The sequence below is a fragment of the Antrostomus carolinensis genome, unplaced genomic scaffold (assembly GCF_000700745.2).
Source record: "Antrostomus carolinensis isolate BGI_N321 unplaced genomic scaffold, ASM70074v2 scaffold25465, whole genome shotgun sequence".
NCBI lineage: Eukaryota > Metazoa > Chordata > Aves > Caprimulgiformes > Caprimulgidae > Antrostomus > Antrostomus carolinensis.
The window spans coordinates 14270-28901 of NW_010314662.1; the positions used below are offsets into that span (position 1 = coordinate 14270).

Genomic DNA, 14632 nt, shown 5'->3' on the forward strand with positions numbered 1-14632 from the left:
CATGGAAATTGTGCCTCAAGCTATTTTGTCTTCTTACCATCCAGACTCCTACTAAAAGTTGATATTTGGCATGGCTCCTTCACTGAAGTCCAGTGTCTGTCAGAACAGCCTATAGATGTCTACTGGGTATATGTGAACAATGTTAGGACAAGGAGCAATGGGTGTAAGCTGGAACACAGGAGGTTCCGCTTAAACTTGAGAAGAAACTTCTTTACAGTGAGGGTGACAGAGCCCTGGAACAGGCTGCCCAGGGAGGTTGTGGAGTCTCCTTCTCTGGAGACATTCAAGACCCGCCTGGACACCTTCCTGTGTGATCTCATTTAGGTTCCTGCTCCGGCAGGGGGATTGGACTGGATGATCTTTTGAGGTCCCTTCCAGTCCCTGACATTCTGTGATTCTGTGTGATTCTGTGATCATAATGTGAGAACTTACCATTTACCAACTGTGATGGTCATTGTTTTATTTTGTGAGATGAATCACCACACCAGTCCGTCTTCACATGCATGTCTCCTGTAACTCTATTTTGCTGTAACTCATTTACTTTCCAGCCTACAGTAATCTAGCTGAGGATGAAACATTGATTTTTATGATATGTTGTTCCTAGTGCATGCACACACACCCGTGAACAAAAATTAGTCACACGCTTGTGTTGTTTCCTCCAGACTTTTGGTTAGCAATATGAATGGGCAGCTAGTACTCATCTTATTGAGCAGCACTGATCATTGGTGAATGCTTAACAACTCTAGCAATATGCTTCCCATAGAATCTGAAGCTCTTTGCCTTTTGTGTCTCTCCTGCTGCGTACTTTCAGCCCTTGAGAAGAAAGTGGCACATCAGGAAAGAGCACGTGCTCCTAGGAAAACACGAGTCCTCAGTCTATCAGAACATATTAAGGGTTTGTTGAACCATCAACCAAGTCTCCATCAAATCTGCTGTCTTTGGGCCTGATCCTGCATGTGTAGAAATGAATTGGTGCTTTCTTAACGCTCAGCTGAGGAAAGAAAAAGCCCATTGTAGTCTAAAGAGAGCCTGAGATTGGAGCTCATTATGGGCTGCTCGTCACTGCATAAGGGAGTTTTGTTCCTTCTGACAATCAGATTGTGGCCCAAGTTGTAAAGCTGCTATAATGTATTTTCATATGCAATCTCCCGTATTTGTGTAGTTTATAGCAAAGACTATCAACATAACTAATGTTAGCTTATGGGATGCCAGAATGAAAGCAACCATTGAGCTCTCTAACCATCAAAGGAAACACAGACCCCCTTACTCTGAAGCTTTGATTTATATGATCCTGAATCGACTTACACAGTAATAATACTCTATTCTTTCTTCTGGGCCTCAGACCTTCAAATGGGGCTTGGACTTGGTATTTAATGAGTTTGTGTTATCGTGACAATCTTTTAAGCAAGCCGTGAGCTTGATTTTCCAGGAACAGATTGCACAACTTGTGCACTGCTCTTTGCTCACCTCCTCAGCATTTTCTTGAGCTTTCCAGCTCTTTGAATCTTAGTCTTAGTACTGAAGAGCAACAACCAAAGTAGATTCAGCTCCACCTCTTATCCAAATAGTTGTAAGCTTTATTTATACACAGTTTTAAAACAGCTAGCAACTGATTTAAAAGTGGTTGCATCTTCCTTCCTATCCAGGCAGGTCTGGTTTTAAGAAGAGCCAGCACTGAAATTAATTAGTCCAAGACCAAAATCTTTCTGTGTTTAGTCATGGTTCCATCTTCCCCTACCCTGGCAGACTGGAGGATCATTGAGTTTTGCTTCACTGTCTGAGAGATTTCTGAGGCTGAAATGAACATTTTACAGCAACAGATGCCAAAATCACATAATACCAAAGATGTGAAGCTCAATTAAAAGGTAAAATCTTTTTAATTTAGCCTTATCCTTTCTAGGAAGCATCCAGAAACAGCTTTCATCTCCTTCAACTTTTGATCCTAATGCGAAAACAGTGACCAAACACAGACACAGGCAAAAACAAAGAGCCTGGTTTTCCACACTCTAGGATCAGTTTAATTTTTCTTCTAGATAGCATATTGGCATCTGAGTTCTATTTTGAGTGTTGCTATTTTGGACAACCATAAAGTGCACTGCATATTTTTTGGATATATTTTTGGAGTACAGGAAATTGAAATTTGATTCTATGTAGACCATCACCATAAACATTTCTACTGCATAAAAACATCTTTATTCTAAGAAACTCAGAGTAGTTACAGCAAACATTAACAAGCCAGCGTCTGTTTTTAAGGGTGGGAAGGAAAAGAGCATGTAGACTGATTTGCCTGAGATCAGTCAGATTTGTGAACTACAGCATCTCAATGAATTATCAATGACTTGTATCAGGCACACAAACACCCTTCTCTCAAATCAACCAGAGTACACGAGACAGAATTGGTGTTGCCTTCTGTCTTTTGCAACAGCTACAATGAGGATGATGATTTTCATTCTGCCAGAAAGCCTGCTAATATAAATAAATAATTCATCATAATTTTTTAAAACAATTTGATTTGGCAGAATCAGTTCATGCCAGATAGATACTTTGCATTAATCTAACACAACCACCCAGTGACAGACCTGAAAAGAGAACAAAAATTTGACTTAACAGTTATTTTGACAGGCCAAGGACATATTTAGTTGTTGATTTTATTCGTTTGTCACAACTCTGCCTTGGTACTCTCATAAGAAAAAAAAAAACATTCCCAAATAAGATCAAAAGCCAGAGACATTTTGTTTTACTCTCTCCATTAAAAAAAATAAAAGAAAAAAACATTAAATGATGCTGGCTAGTCATGCTTACAGACCACATGAATGTGGATGGATACTATTCTTGAAAACTCAGAAAGCAATGTTTGAGAATAGTTGAACCACACAAAAAGACTGGGAGGTGCAGATGAAGCTTTCAGAGGTGGTCAAAGTCAGCCAAATCCTCCTTACACTGAAATCGGAAGTATGGTCCTCAGTGTAGAACAGTCAGACCAGCTCTGAACACACTAGACAAGTATCCAGGTGTTGACAGTAGAGAGATTCCTTAGATGTGAAGAAGATAGGACCTCTCTTGCCATAAGCTTATAGTTGGAAAAACCCAAAGCAGCCAAGGGAAAAGGATAAATATATGACATTCTTCTTAGCCAGTTTTAGGGCAGAGATGATTTCCCAGCCATTTAATCTGCCTTCTCTTTGAGGAAGCAAACTCTTGAGGATGCAGCCTAATGGAACACAGCCTTGACCCTGCCACTGTTGGTATTAATGCTCCTGATATTGAACCTGTGGTTCATTTTGGGCAAAAAACAAATGTCATTTAGCAATGGTCCCTTTAGTCTCTGTGCCTGCAGGACAGCCACAGCGTGGCTCCTGTACATCCGCTTTCAGATCTTACCACAATGCTAATTTTCAGCATATATTTTGTGAAACAAATGTGTTCCCTCCATAGAAACAGAAAAAAATAATAAACTGTGAAAAGTTGTATTTCCCTGTTCTCTGCTTAAGGTTGCTTGCTGGGGTTGAATATCCCTGTATTTTCGGCCAGAACACAGCATCTTTTCATTATGAGAAACTGCGGAAAGTGTCAACTACACAGAGCTTTTTTTTCTTAAAAAGCATCTTGATTAAAAATTACAGTCCATTACCTGGTGTGCTCAAGGTACATTAAAGCCATTTACAACACACTGTTTTCTTGATTTCCAAAGTACTTTATTGTATCCAGAATCCACTTACCATAACCCTGAAATTATTTTGTTCAGTTATGCCCATAGCCAAGTTTTGCCACATATTTTGGATTATATGTGTATTGATGCATAATATAGTTTTTAAATTTAATTTATTAATTTGCCAGCTGCATAGTTGTACACTTACATTCTGGTGCTTCTAACTGGATCAAAACAGAGAGGAAAGATGATCCTAAAGCTACTTCAAAGAAAATTTAAGTGCTATATTTAGACACTGTTATGAAGATAGTTCTTCGACTCTGTATTTGCTCTGCTTTATGAAGCTGGATAAACTTCATCACTCTCTCATGAATAAGGTTGAGCTGCAGAGAGTAGTCATAGTGACTTGCCCTTGGTCTCAGAGACAGCGCAAGATGTAGGGTCAGGTCTTTTATCTTTTAATCCTCTGACCAGGGTTTTCTCCCTGTGGTCAAAGTTGTGTTGGTGTCAGAGCACTGGGACCACTTCACATTTCCAGTTGCTCACCCAGCTTAGGGGCAGAACAAGGGAACCATATCATCTTACCAGCCTCTAAATATAGCACTTCAATGTTCATGGAAGCTGCTCCACAAGCATCTTTCCTTTGATCTGAGCCAGTTAGGACAGAAATGGCCCACTCTGCCAACAGGGATATAAATTCTCTGTTAAGTCCCATCATTAACCTTCATGATAGGGAAGTTACTCTCTTGTCTCAAAGCACTTAACAAGCAATGTGTGTGCTGACTTCTGGAGTACTTAATAATTATTCTCCTCTCTCCTATGACCTTAAAATATCTGTCAACTGTACATCAGGTTTCTTTAAATTAAATTCCTTTTCTTTTTTTGTTCTTTTTCACTGAATTCTTACTTTTTTAAAAATAATGAACCCTAGCATCACACATTTCAGTCTTCCTATAAAGTCTTCTTTCTTAAAGAATTGTGATCTGGAGCATTGAATATATAACTATTAATTGAACATGCACTGTATTTTCTACCGCAGGTCCTTAAAGTGTTTGAAAAACATTAATCAAAAGAAGCCCCTCAGCATGAAGTCTACATTTAAATCATTTTAAAAATCATAATCCACAATATTACATCTGCTCCCAAGTTCCAGTGTTGATGTTTGTGATTTTACAGCCACACTTTCCTATTTCTTTAAAAAATATTTTTCTCTCCCCTGCGGCTGTGTGAAAGGCTCAGGCAAAACAGGGGAAATAGACTATTTATCCAGGGAAAACAGTGAAACACACACAACTTAAATGGCCTGATTCTTTCCCTTCCTTTGCTGTAATACAGTTTTATTTCTGTGTGTGATAAAGTGAGCGTTTTCACTAACCTCAGTGAAGGAAAAAGAAGTACCAGTTTGGTGCAGGTTACAGGAGATTCAGACCCACTGGGTTATCAGATGGATCTTTTTTAACTTCTCTCCCTCCACACTCCTCCTCCACTCCCTGAAGTATTTCACTTACTCATCTGAACTGCTGTTTGTAAGAACAGTTTTGGAAGTTGAAATAGTTCAAAAAGATGTAGATTTTTTTATTTTTCTTATTTTTTGGGGGGGTGGCGGGGGGTTGGGGGAGGTGGTGGGTATCTCTATACCATTTAGATGATTTTGAATATCTGGTTCCCTGGTGCACAGGCATGACCTGTTTCTACTAAGAACAAGTTTGACCTTTTCTCATGATTATTCACTGCCTGGTGGTATATATTAATGAGTAAAAATAACTCCTTGCAAGCCTCTGGGCATTAAGGAATATATAGGTTCTGAAATGGATATGCTAACTCCAACCCATACCAATAGCTCAGATATCCAACAGCTGCCCATTCCTTTGCTTAAAATTTATCTGTTTTGCCATAAATATAATCTTAGGGGTGATATCTCTCTGAAAAAAATAGTAAGATACTCTGATGACTGTTCTTAAATATTGGAAAAATTTGGAGTTTTATACATTGAGTGGTGTAGCATGAGAAAGAGAATGAAAAAGTAGAATTCATACGGCATCCCCATCTGAGCTCATGGTACTATTTAGCTCGTGTTTAAACAAGGAGAAAGGTAGAAGTTTCTTGCAGAGTCTAACTAACATATAAAGGTGGATTTTCTTGAAGGTTTAAATTAAGGAAATTCATTATTATAGTTTCTCAAAGCTTTTCCTTTTTTTTTTTTTTTTAATAAAAGCATGATTCCTTGAGTCAAGTTATTTGGTGAGAAAATCCACTTTTCTTCCTTCTAATGGAGTAAACATCTGGGTAGCTACTGGGTAGCTACCTGAAACCGCGGTGCAAGATAAAAGCAGTATGCCTTTTTATTGGGACAAATTAAAAAAATAATACACTTTTTTAAACTTTTCCATCTCACTGCTTATCTCTAACCCAAATTGTATTTCTGCCACAGACTTCTTCTGTGGCACAGGCAGCTCTCTTAACTTACATAGCTCTTTAATTTTCATAATCTACCAAAAGGAAGCAGCATTGTCATATGTGTAAAGCCAGGAGAATGCTAACACAACTAGTAGGAAAGGACTAGTAAAAGCTCAGATCAGCTGAACAAGCTTCTTACAAGGCAGTGGACAAAGGCTGGGGCTTAAAAGATGGACAGCTGTTGTAATACCCATTTTGCATCCCAAATAAAAATCCAAGAGCACCTAAAGGATGATCAGCTCAATTCAACCTAGAAAATATAAAGAAGTAGGGGGAGCTGCATACGGGTGTGCTGTGCCCTTGAGAGGTATTGACCCATATCTATCTCCACAGGGCCACAGGACCACCATGGCATCTTGTCTTTTCTGTAAGGAGGATGCCATCTCAGAGGCCTCAGCGTGTAGCATCACATGAAGACGTAAGGCTGGTGACTGGGTGATAAAGCCATGGATGGCCTCAGCATGTCTATGATGAAGAAAGAGGTTACTTGCCTGCAGGCCATGCTTAGTGCATTCCTCCAAAAAGACACCAGCTTTTCTCTGTACTTGCTCTATGTTCCCAAATGTGAGAACAAACACCCAAGTTTTCATTTCAGTAGCCTGCTCTGTAGCAACTCTGTGGCTTCATGTGAAAATAAACACAGCAGAAGACATACAGAACCTGCATTGTACATTCTATCTGGTAAACAATGTCTCTGGCTCACGAATGCTGCCTGGGTATGGCTTTTGAACTGCTCTGGGAAAAGTACCTCTGGTGTTTCTTGTAATATCTGTAGTAATCCCTTTCCTTGAGTAAACTAAGTAAGTACATTGAAAAGTTACAAACCTCATCCAGTAAGAGAATGAGCACATAGAAGTTCATAAACTGCTGATTTCCAGAAAGGGGCTGGTTCTGATATTAAATATGCAGGTGAAGGTTCTTCCCAAAGGTTATTTTCCAGTAATTAAAAATTAAGTTCAGTACTAAAGAAAAAGGATATTGGGGGAAAAAGAAGGAAGAAAGTGGACTGGAAGGCAGGACCTGAATGATAACCCTGGGAAAAGGCTTAGTGAATCCCTGAAATGGGGTTAGCGGATACAGAAAAAATAAATATGGCATTAAAAAAATCCATTTTTAAATTTTGAATTACTCCTACTACCCAGAGAGAAACTTTATGCTCATGTAAGTGTGAATAAATTATCTTCTCCTGTGGTTTACTGGAGAGATCTACCAAAGGGGTTGTGAAAGCCCTGTTGGGCCAGCTAAGACGTTGACACTCTAGTCACCAAGATCTTCACTGGGACTGCAATGCCCAGGAGACACCCTTGTAAACCTGAAATCATCTCAGTTGGGCCAATGGGAGGCTGTGACCTCCTGGAGGGATGCTCCAAGTGCTGGTGAGCTTACCTTTGACACAGGCCTGGACCTGCCCGTACCACTCCCCGCAGCTGTCGCAGAGCAGCGTGAACGCCGTCTCCTTGTTGCCCATGACGTACCCCTGGGCGCAAACATATAGCAGCTCATCCCCCATTTCAAAGCCAGTGTGACCATGCAGGATAGTGTGGGGGAAGGATGGTGGGTCCCCACAGGGCCTGTCTGATAGGAAAAAGAGAAATGAGATTGTAGACACCTTGCAATAGTCTTTAAATGCAGCCCTAACAGTGGTGCTAAAAGAGTTACTTAGAGGACAAACTTACACATGCCCACAGAACTCATAGATCTCATCTGATTCATGCCCTTATCCTCCTTCATAACTATTTCCAGCTATAATTGGGAAGGTATATATTTGGCTACCACTGTGATGATGTGATGTTAACAGTGATGCACCTAGAGGGCTTTGTTTCCAACAAGTCAGCCCCGGATGTCAAGATACAGTTGTCTTCTCTGCCTGCTTCTACAAAGGCTAATAAAGGCTTGGGTAGGTTGGGACTGGAAAGCAAAAGCTTGGACACAACCATTTCAACTGCAGAAAAGCGTGTGCAATCGTTTAAGCCTGGCACTTTAATGCCTACTGCATTGTAGCAATCAGGCAGAGGCTGAGCAATGACCCAGCCCACGGTCACAGCAAGAAAAGGCCCAGGTGGACGCCAGTCATTTTTCAGACTATGAGAAGTTTCTTCCTAGATAGTCAAATTTCCTCTATTTTAGGTTAGAGACACCCTAAAATAAATAGTGACTTGTGCCCTTCAACTTAACAACACTCAGGGCTGACACAGCCCTTCTCTCTGTGAGAATCTGAAGAGCCAAATTTATCAGGATATAAAATCTAACAGGAGGTTTGGTAATATTTCTTCTGACAACACTAAAAGCCAGGAAGCAAAAATTACTATAAACAATAGCAAAACTGATTGGAGCATTTTGTTGCATGAAAGAAGTGCAGAGAGGAGGCAGACAGACAACTGTCAACACAGGGGAGACTGAGTTGTAACTCTCTTTTTCAGGTTTCAACAATCTTGGCCATTGTTAACGAGGTGGGTCAAGATCTTCTTGAGAACTTCTAGGCATTCTCTTCTCTCAAAGGTCTCCCTCTCTCTCCAAACTGCTGAGGGATTTGGTGTGTCCCCTTTTCCTCCGGATTTTTTACTGTCCCTTTTGGAATAGACATCTCTTGGTTAGAGAAAAACAAAACAAAAAAACCCCCCAAAACCCTATAATGCAAGAACATGATTTTAACAAGAAACCCAATGGACAAAGTGTGCAGTGTTGGTACAAACAAACACTTCTATATTCTTTTTCAAATCTGGGATTTTTTCCAGTGGTTCTAGAACCCTTATTGACTGTGGAAGAAAAAACAACTGTTTCACTTGCCAAAGTAACTCAAGATTCAAAACCTGCTTTTGTCCTGACACAGAACAACCAAAAATGAAAAGGCTAATAGACAATAGGGCAGGAGTTCTGGTAATTATATGAGATAAGGGACACTTAGGGCCAGGTTCTAGTATTGATCTCTCCTCTTCAAATAGTTTGCACTGGTACAAAAAACTAATTACTTAGTTGGCGAAGCAAAGATTATGTTCCTTGGAAAGACCTTTGTTTGGAAGCTGAATAAGTGACCTCCAAGACTACACTCCTAAACACGCAGAAGGAGAAACATCTTTGGAGAACACCCTTGCTGTTTTGCTAGAGTCTACTTTTAGGACAGCATCAGCACTAGAGCTTACAAACAACATTTCCACTTACACCAGTTCATGTCCAGGGTTTTCAATGGGCAATAATTTTGATAGAAACACTTTTTTCAATCTACTTTCTGCAAAAGCTCAGGCTTTCCTGCTTTTTTCCCAGGGACATTCTGCAAGATCCCTGTGAGTCCTGGCTGCAGCTTTTCCCATCATCTAACCACTTCTGACCCAGGCATAGGTTTATTTAGAAATGTGATGTATTTTTGTTGCCAGTTGTTTACCTTGTAGTGAAATGAACATCCTACGCTAAACATCCGCACTCTGTGAAAGTTCTTTTGGATCAAGCTTTTAGAAATTGTCTGATAGACCTGGCTAAACCACTTCTCAACCGGGTATGCTGGAAAACATCTGCCACTAATTTAAGGGACACGCTACTGAAGTAAAATCTTTGAAGTCTATTCTCTGTACTGTACACACACATATATACTGTCTAACACCTTCAGAAGTTAGTGAGAGTTATGCACACACACACTACCAGAAAAAACAAGCTCTTGAGGCTACACAAAGCTCAGTTTATGTACAGTCTCATGGAGGCTTGGCATCTGAGGAAGTGAGGAGCAGTTAGCAGCTAATGCCTTTCCTGTGAACTGGTCAGATGAATAGAAGTTGCTGTGGATGAAAGGAATAAAAAAAATATTTTATTGCCTCATAGGAAGGCTACAGACCCCTGCATTTCATGTACTTTATTTGTGTAGCTACTTCCACTGGTACAAACGGGAGCTGTGTATCTGCTCTGAGGGACGTATTGATCCCAAGGCTGTATGAGACAATTATATGGCAGTGGGTATTCTTATCTACAAAGCCTTGCTTCTTAAGCCTGTGGCCAGAGGAAGCAGAAAAGTAACACGTTAGTTAAATAAGGCAAACACATTCAAAAAGCACATTATAACCTTCCAGGAAAGAAAAAAGGGGAAGAGAGCTTTACTGTAAAATTTGTCAACAGACATGGTATCAGAGAATTATGAGATCCTGAAAGAGAGATCTGGCTGAGGTGTGAAGAGAAAGAAAAGCAGAGATTTTAAAGATGTTCATGGATGAACACTGTATAGGGAACTTTTGACGCTCTCATACGAGACTTTGTAAGGTCACGTCTTTGCTGCAGAGCATACTGAGTGACAGCACGGACAACCATAAGTGAAAGCTGATACCCTGCAAAGACATCCTCAAGTTCTCACATCCATTTTGCTGCTGTCCTCTCCTGTGTAAGATGTACAGGGAGTTTTCTGGGTTGCAGCATCATATGGCTCCTCGTCCTGCTGCAGCCTCAGTTGCTATGACAATTCCTGCTCAGCCTTTTGCCAAACCTGTTCTTTCTGGTACACGTGCAGAAGTGATAGTGGCACAGCAGCTCATCAAACTGAGCCACTTGTGAGGACAGGCTTCAGGTTTTTGTCTGCAGCCTTTGTACCAGGAGCTGGCAAAGCATGAGTTTGTTTGGAAGAGCAGCCTGTGCTTGGTGCTGGCATTCAGGCCATTTTCTTGCTGGAAAGGAGAAGGCAGATCTGGGCCATGAAGCGTGACAGAAGCTGTGTTGGCAGCAGCTTGTCATGTAGAGGAACATTAGTGCTTTTTGTTAAGGCGACCACAGGGGTTGTCTACAGTGGTGGTTCTGGTAGATGAGGACTGGGCTCCTCCAGTGCAGAGCTCTCCATCTGGAGCACTGCTTTTCCCCTCATCTATCCTTCCATAAACCAGCATATTTCCCTAGTGCTTGCTGAAAAGTGAGCACAATGAACGCTTCCCAGTAGAAGAGCCTGATGGACTTGATACTCAGGCCCCATCCAGCAGATCCCATGCTTTGCCTGCTTGTGCATGAGATCACATCTCAAACCTGGAAACTTGGAATCAGGTTCTGGACATTATGACCCTTCCTGAGTTTGCCATATATTGACAGTGAGGTCAAACACCTAACGGGGCTCCATACATTGATAGATGACCTCAAGGTGTCCCTGCTGATGGCAGGGGGGTTGGAACTAGATGATCTTTAAGGTCCCTTCCAACCCAAACCATTCTATGATTCTAAGGAAGCAAGGATGGATTGGGTTACACAGCGAGACAAGCACAGCACAGATATAAGGCAATGCTGAAGGAGACAGGAGATCCTGATGTCAGCAGTAATTTGGCACAGACTGTCTGCTGCAGTGAAAATCACCACCACAGTCAATAAAGAACTCAATACACATGGGTAGAAATCAGGATAGAGTCAACACCTGACAGCTGAATGAGAATAAGTGTCACAGCAAAGATGTGTTAAGCATGGATATGTGATTAGGACTAGTGATGACTTTGGTTACAGACCTCTTAGAGACTCAGCAACTATTTTTTGCAAGGGACAGAAGATGCCTTTTGTTAATTGATTTAACACATTCAGTCCTGATTGGCTTTTAGGAATTATGGCCCCTCTGAAGAGTAACTTTTAACTCCAAATCATATGTGGAAAGGAGTTTGTGACAGCTGATTTCTGGCAAAGAGGCAACACAAGTCACTCTAAGAACCCAGCATCCCTCCTCCCCAGTCCAGATTCCTCAAGAAGCATCTTCTTGATTTAAACTACAAGCATGCCATATAGTTTGTAAAGATTATTTTGAGATGTCTTGATAAAATACTACAATAAAACTCTACAGAAAGGACAGCCTAAGATCAATGTAAAAAACCCACCAACATTAAAAAGATGTAGACTTCAGCTACCACACCACCTGGCAGAACTGGGAATCTACTGAAATGTGATTATCTACAATTGCTACTTTAACTGTGTACCATGCTCTGAAAGCTGACAAGAAACATCCTCTTTGACGTAAAACATCCCCTGTTACAACCGCCCGATTCAGCAGAGTTTTTCCAGAGAGACCACTGGAATTTATAGGATGTCATCTCGTCATTAAGAAATTGGAAAACACAGCTCTTAACGCTCAGCCCTGTGAAAGATTAGTGTGGATGTTTGTTTTTCTTCTTGATTGCAGAGACACTAAAGTATATGAAATTTTTCTTCTTGGATAAAAATACTGAGTACAAATAGAGTACAAAGAGCCAAAACTCAATCATAGCCAATATAAGTGCTGCTTGTAAGATACCAATGTTAGGATGCCAATACCTCTTTCATCAGACAGGGCTTGCAAGAATTTATTAGTTTAAATGACATCACTAGGTAGCTGGAAATTCACTGTCAGCTATATGCAAAGCTCTGGAAAATAAAGCTGTAGCAATGAAAAAAAAAATGAAAAACTTCATATCTACGGCAAAGCATGACAAATACAAAGAAATGGTTCAAATATTACATAAAGCAAATTGCGGTTTGATTGCTCTTGTAAAGTCCATTTAATGTATTTGCTGTAAAGAACACACTAATTTCTTTTTTTTCTTACTGCTGAAAAAGGCAAACTGAAATATGTACATAAGCCATCAGGCTTTGATGGGTATCTGGAGCCAACAGTCATGTTTAACAAAGTTTGATTTGCATTTATGCTCTACGCTACTACAAGTTGCTGCCTGTTTAGTTTTTTCTATGGTGGCAGCAAATCAAAGCCTTATGGAATAGAGATCTTACTTGTTGCCTGTAAATACCAGCGGGTCACAGAAAGAAAGAAACAGTAAAAGTTGGGAGCTAGGAACAGAGAACTTTCCTTTGTTGCATTTAAAAAAAAATGACAAGAAACAGATGATATACATATGAATTGAATAATATATGGTCCTTCAAAAAAATAAGACTGGTAGGAAAAATTTTAGCTTTCTGTTTTTCTTGCTTTATCTCTTCTATACTTTGAGGTGTTTTCTTATGAGCTCTGAAAGAGAAGAAATACACACTCTGTGGACCGGATCTGACTTATGCATGGTACTCCATTTTCAGAATAGGCAGAATGGAATATATTTTTAGGTAACTTTTGGCACTCAGGATCAAGAGAGAAACTTTCTGGTCTCAGCAGATCCTGAACTGGTATAGAGTTGTCTTCCTGACTCTAACAGCGGCATAAAACATTTGTTGAGAAACTGAGAAGATACATTTCTCTGTACTGCAAAAACTGCAGCTATACTCACTGCACTCATAAAACATCACAGCTACATCTTCCCCTGTCAAACATAACTCTTCGTACCAACTCCCTGTAAAACTTAACTCTTGGTATCAAAGACAGCTGTGATTCTTCCGTGTGTACAGAACAAAATCCATTTCAGAAGCACAAAAAATAATGTCTCTCTCTTCAAGATTTTTATTTGTAACAGCCTGGTCCTGTAAGCACACCCTGAGCTCTTGCTGGCGTCTGACCACTGCCCTGGCTCCTTGAGGCAAGCTGAGGTGTATGCTTAAGCAATTTGACTGAACTCATTCACATGCTAAATGTTAATTGAGTAAAGGTGAATTATAAATCAAGGCCTAAGAAGGGAATTTTGCAATGGTTTGTACTAGAAGTTTCATGGTGGTTCATGATGCCCTTTGCACAACCCTAGGAACTGAAAATAGAGTTGTGAAGAGTTGCTATCATCAGCTTTGCTTCTGAAGAGAAGGCTGATGTGGCTGTTCCCTGTCCATCCTCAACCTGCTGGTCTGTCCAAGCCTTTGGCTGATCTCAGCCAAGTCTGACAAAGAGGGAAAGCTGCTGAATGTCTGCTCATTTTGCTAAGATATACCTGAAGGGGGCCTACAAGAAAGCTGGGGAAGGACTTTTCATAAGGGCACTCGATGACAAAACAAGGGGAGATGGGTTTACGCTGAAAGAGGGGAGGTTTAGATTAGATATTAGGAAGAAGTTCTTCACTGTGAGGGTGGTGAGACACTGGAACAGGTTGCCCAAGGAAGCTGTAGATGCCCCATCCCTGGAAGTGTTCAAGGTCAGGCTGGATGAGGCTTTGAGCAACCTCGTCTAGTGGAAGGTGTCCCTGCTGATGGCAGGGGGGTTGGAACTGGATGATCTTTAAGGTCCCTTCCAATCCTAACCATTCTATGATTCTATGAAGATGAATTTAAAAGAGGAAAGAGCCAAATCTGGGCAACTTTTCCACTGGGATATGCATAGGTAGGACTCAGCTCTGACCTGTTCCCACAAGAGCTGCTGGTCAGCCGGTTGGCATTGCATATGGGCAGTCACAGCACCTGTGTCTCCCTGTCCAGCCAGCCATGCCCAGACCTGGCAAAGAGCTGCGAGTGCCCCAGAGGCAGGGAGATGATGGGTAGAGGGTGAGGTTAAGAGACACTGGAGAAAGAACCAGATGAATTTCATATGGGACTCAGATTATTGGTTGTATGGATATGGAAGAAATGAAAGGGCTTCTTGCAGTTATTATGTATGGGGACACAGGTCTCAGTGTCAGAAACCTGAGAAACCTGGGATTTATCACTTTTGGCAGGGCAAAGCGATTCACTTTTTGTACTTGATTT

At 40.8% G+C, this 14632-nt stretch overlaps 1 protein-coding gene across 1 annotated transcript in view; it reads right to left on the reverse strand.

Annotated features, from left to right (window-relative positions):
* SUSD5 (sushi domain containing 5) overlaps positions 1–14632 on the reverse strand; it is a 42196-nt gene that overhangs the window by 3510 nt on the left and 24054 nt on the right. Inside the window, exon 4 of the mRNA XM_010167723.1 lies at positions 7493–7681. Within this exon, the coding sequence (XP_010166025.1) occupies positions 7493–7681 (189 nt within the window). The remainder of the gene's footprint in view (positions 1–7492; positions 7682–14632) is intronic.